The sequence below is a fragment of the Tupaia chinensis genome, unplaced genomic scaffold, assembly GCF_000334495.1.
Source record: "Tupaia chinensis unplaced genomic scaffold, TupChi_1.0 Scaffold144058_1, whole genome shotgun sequence".
Lineage (NCBI taxonomy): Eukaryota > Metazoa > Chordata > Mammalia > Scandentia > Tupaiidae > Tupaia > Tupaia belangeri.
In genome coordinates, this window is record NW_006203910.1 from 1,454,568 (window position 1) to 1,459,360 (window position 4,793).

Genomic DNA, 4,793 nt, shown 5'->3' on the forward strand with positions numbered 1-4,793 from the left:
GATTTCTCACTTTCTGTCTCTCTGTCTCTCTCTGTCTTTCTGGCAAGCATAGATGCCCTATAGCAAAAACCTCTCCTAAAAAAAGAAAAAAAAAAAGAGTTACATATATGAATGAGAAGAAAATGGGTCAATGTTAAGGAAGCTATAATTAGAGGACAAAGACAAAATAATCAGTGTATACCTGGGAAACAGATTCTAGTCCAAGGAAATAACACTGCTACCACCTACAGAATACCTCCTTACCATGTGCCAAATGTTGCACTAGGAACTTTACATGTCACATTTAATCCTGACAAGAGATCTTCAACTTTGGAAATGTGATTATTTCAGTGTTTAGTGAGTTCACCAAAGTCACTTTGTTAGTGATAGAAACAGAATTCAAACCCAGATCAGGCTTTCCTAAAATTAGCTCAGTCAGCCCGAATTAGCTATCAAGAGCCTGAGCAAGTTCTTCAATTTTTTTAAGTCTGTATCTTCATTCACCACTTCCCTCCCAGACTGTGGCACGCCTATATGCCAAGCATTTTAAAATGAGAGTAGTGAGACCTATTTTCAAGGTTGCTGTGGAATTTGTGGTAGAGCACGGACAGCACTGAGCCACCACAGACGTTCAATAAACTGTGACTGTGTTTATTAGAGATCTACGGGAGGTGAGGAAAGAGGAAGAGGAAAAGAAGACTTCTGGTTTCGGTTCTGAGCCTCTTAAACTTGTCTAAGAACTTTCTAAGAGTTTAAACCACCTATGAGAGTTATAGACAAAGACTCGGAAGACAGGGAGATAAGAAAGCAAAGAGCTTAGACGAGAGCTATGGAGAGCTGAATTCATGTGTCGTCTATGCAGGCGGCACCTTAAACCATGGGAGTAGATCCCTAGTGAGAGCATGTCAAAGACGAAGCCCTGTAAAATGCTAAACTTTAAGGGACGATGGGGTGGACTGACAGGAGAAAGTGAAGAGAGCAACCCAGGCATATATTTAGCTCTGCTGAACACTCCTCTTGCTGGAAACTCTTTTCTTCCTGGTTCTGAGGATGCCATCTTTCTCGAGTTTCTCTCACTGGCTACTCCTATCAGTCCCTTTTACACCCTCCCTGCATCTGACCAAAAGGTGTACCCCAGAGTCAACAGGTGGCATGTTAGTTAAGGCACTGGATCCCACATGACCGACTCTGCAGACATAACAGCTTAAAAAACATGCAGGTCACGTATGCATGAGTATCCAAAATCCCAAGAGGAGAATGGAGGAGAAGGGGCTGTTGTGTGGTCATTCCTCCCTCCAGGGAAGTGATTCTCATTTTTTTTTCTTTCTCTGTCTCTCTGTTTCTCCAGCAAGCATACATGCCCTATGGCAAAAATCTTTTTTAAAAAATGTATCCTGAATTCAGCAGTCATTAAAATCCTTGAGAGGTAAGGTTCAGTTGTATGAAATGATAGAAGCCTGGGGTCAATGGGTCCATAAGAGAATAGGTGATTAGGCAGTAGAGATGGGAGAAAACTTTCAAGCAGCTTAGCCATCAAGGGAAGAAAACAGAATCACATCTTGAGTATTGAGGGAACACTGTTTGAGTGTGGGTGGGTAGGTATGGAGTTGGGTTTGGACATACTTGAGCATGTCTCCATGCTGAGGAAAATAGTTAATATGGATGGACAGGCAGAAAATTTAGTCAAAACAATAAATGATAGGACAAAGTCCACCAAGAAACAGGAAGAGATGAGATAAAGGTTCCCGTGGAATTACCCATTGATCAAAGAAAGGATACCTCTTCCCATTCAGACAAAAGGTAACATCATTGCAGATATCCTTAGAGGACAGAAGTTTTTGTTTGTTGGTTTGTTTGTTTGTTTGTTTTTGAGAAATTTTGCTATAGGGCACGTGTTCTCACTGGAGACAGAGAAAGATGGAGAGAGAGAAAGTGAGAAATCACTCCCCTGGGGGGATGGCCACGCCACATTCTTTCCCAGGATATGGGGCATGCACGCACACATGCCCAGTGCGAATTTCAAGTGTCCAGGTCCCAGACTTTAATTGCAATTGGCTATGTGGGAATCCAGCACCCCAAATACTGTATATACCACCTGCTGGCCCTGGAAGATAGACATTTTTAGAGTTCTTATCTAATGCCTTCTGTCTCTTCTTTTTTTTTTTTTTTGAGAGCAAGAGAGAGAGAGAGGGCGAGAGAGAGATTTTTGCTATAGGTGCTATAGGGTGTGTATGTTCGCCAGAGAGACAGAGAGACAGAAAGTGAGAAATCATCCTCCAGGGGGATGGCCACACCACAATCCCTTCTCCTCCAAAATCCTTCTTGGGATTTTGGGCATGCATGCACATGCGCCTAGTGTGAGTTTCAAGCTGCTAGGTCTGGGTAAAACTGAGGTAGGCCATGTGGGAGTCCAACGACATAACCGTTACACCATCTGCTGGTCCCTGTTTTCTCTTTAAGAAAGGAATGATTGGGCAAGCATGAGGTCTGGTGGTTAAGGAAGCCAGATCCCACCCACATGGCTAACCATGTGGTTCAGGTCCTGGCCTTGATGGCTTAAAAAACATGCTGGGCATGTGTAGGTGCATGCCCCAAATACCAACAAGATGGAGAAGTGGAAGAGAAGAGATTCTGGTGTGACCGTGTCCCATACAGGGTGCTTTTTCCCTCTTTCTCTGTCTCTCTGGTGAGCGCATAAGCCCTCTGGCAAACTAAAAAGAAAAAAGAAAAAAAGAATGAATGAAATAATGTTATCTACTGAGAAAGGTGGGCAGGGGTTATCAGAGATAGAACTCATGGAATTGAGGAAGGCCTCAAACAGCTGTCCCAGGAAATAAAAAGGAAGTTCATGTAAGGCCATATTAAAAGATCACCAGGAATGTACAATCCCAGCTTATGTTAAAGAACATGAAAATCATAGTGGGTCCAACCTGTACAGTCATCAAATCTTTTTTTTAATTATTTAACTATTTCCATTTATTATTATGTTTTAATTTGACCAGAAAGAGACAGAGAGAAGAAAACAAGCCACCAAGTCCAGGACTTGAACTGCAGTCGGCCATGTAAGACTCTCGCGCCCCTAAAAACCAGGCCACCTGCCAGCCCCACACAGCTGTCAAATACCCTTTACCAGCATCGAGCAGCCCTAGTATAGAGATCTCTCTGCTAGTGAATGAAGCAGAAGTCAAACTCAGAAGATAGTTACATGATCCCAGTTTATGGTTTGGCAGGGATGGCCAATGGGAACGGGAGCTTGGGAATATTGACACGAGAGTGGTACAAGTGATAGAAAATGGGCTCACTGCTGGACACCAAACACGTCAGAACAGGAGAAAGCAAGGGCCAGGACTGGAGGTCTCTCAAAGGCAACTGAACAGATACAGGAGTAGCACGAGTGAAAGAGCTGGAAGGATGTAAGGAGTTATCAAGAACCAGAAAACTGGGACCAGCAGTTGGTGTAATGGCTATGTCATTGAACTCTCATGTAGCCGACCACGGTTCGAGTCCCAGACCCGGTGGCTTAAACTCACACTGGACGCATGTGTGTGCGTGCCCAAGATCTCGAGAGGAGAATAGAGGAGATCGGATTGCAGCGTGGCTATCCCCCCTGGGGGGTGATTTCTCACTTTCTGTCCCTCTGTCTCTCTGTCTCTGTCTTTCTGGCAAGAGCACGCGCCCTGTAGCAAAAACGTCTCAAAAAAAAAAAAAAAAGGCAAAAAAGGTGTTCAGTGAACGTGAGGGCATCACCTGGCAATAAACAGACAACAGAGAAGAGAATGAGAGAAGGGCAGAACTGCAAGATAGCCTGGGCCCCAAAGGTAGAGTTTTATACACGACCATGGAGAAGCAGCAGCACTGGGGAGCCAGGGAATTACTGATGCCATCGCGAGGATCTGTGCAAGAGGGAGCAGCCTCTACTGCAGAGGCAGAAAGGTGTTTATGTTTATAGAGAGGCTGAGGATAGAGTGGAATTTATCTACCAAAGAGGCTATCAGAAAGGATGGGAGGGAGAAGCAGTGAGATTGAGCCAAGAGGCAAACCCACAAGATCAAACACATTCTATCACAGCTTGTTTTTACATTTTCTTTTTTTTTTCTGGCTCAGTTATAGACATATAACCACTGAATATTTTTGTCTGCTAGTGATTACTGCATGAAGTCTTTCCACAAGTTTTTGATCACCAAGACAATTTTTAGTGTCAAACCAAGAATCAAAGTCCTGTGGAAGGGTGGAAATTCTGAAATAAGTGCATGTTTTAAACAAACTTGGTAGTCTATAAATTCTTAAATAACCAGTATAGAAATAATCCATTTTAAAAGTACTGTCAGAACTAGGCTGGACAATATTATTTAATTAACTGTGTTAATTGGCTGGCCAATATTATTTACTTCTGAAAGTAAATAAAATACTGAAGTAGTTAACAAAATTTAAACTCCATTATATAAGAATTCCATCAGCAATTCTTTTCCTTAAAAAGACATTAGGCTTCCTCATACCATAACATTATATCTAGTCAATAGTAGTAGAAAGAGTACAAAATCAGGGGTCAGCAGGTGGAATAGCGGTTAAGGCACTAGACTCCCACATGACTGGCTGTGACTCAAGTCCTGGACCTGGTGGCTTGAAACTCATGCCAGGTGCCGAGTGTGTGCATGCCCAAAATCCAGATAAAAAAATGGAGGAGAGGGGATTGCAGTATAGTCCCCCCCATAAGGAGTTATCTCTCTCTCTCTCTCTCTCTGTCCCCCCCCCAACAAGCACACACATCCTATAGAAAAAAAATCTTCCTTTAAAAAAAAAAAAAAAAAGAGGGG

The 4,793-nt window shown here is 43.0% G+C and overlaps 1 protein-coding gene across 5 annotated transcripts in view; it reads right to left on the minus strand.

Moving 5' to 3' along the window:
- The window catches only part of SMARCA1 (SNF2 related chromatin remodeling ATPase 1), a 107,844-nt gene that overhangs the window by 80,697 nt on the left and 22,354 nt on the right, over positions 1-4,793 (minus strand). For all 5 annotated transcript variants that reach the window (XM_006165846.3, XM_006165845.3, XM_006165848.3 and 2 more), the window contains exon 8: positions 4,129-4,197. In XM_006165846.3, coding sequence (XP_006165908.1) covers positions 4,129-4,197 — 69 coding nt within the window. The remainder of the gene's footprint in view (positions 1-4,128; positions 4,198-4,793) is intronic.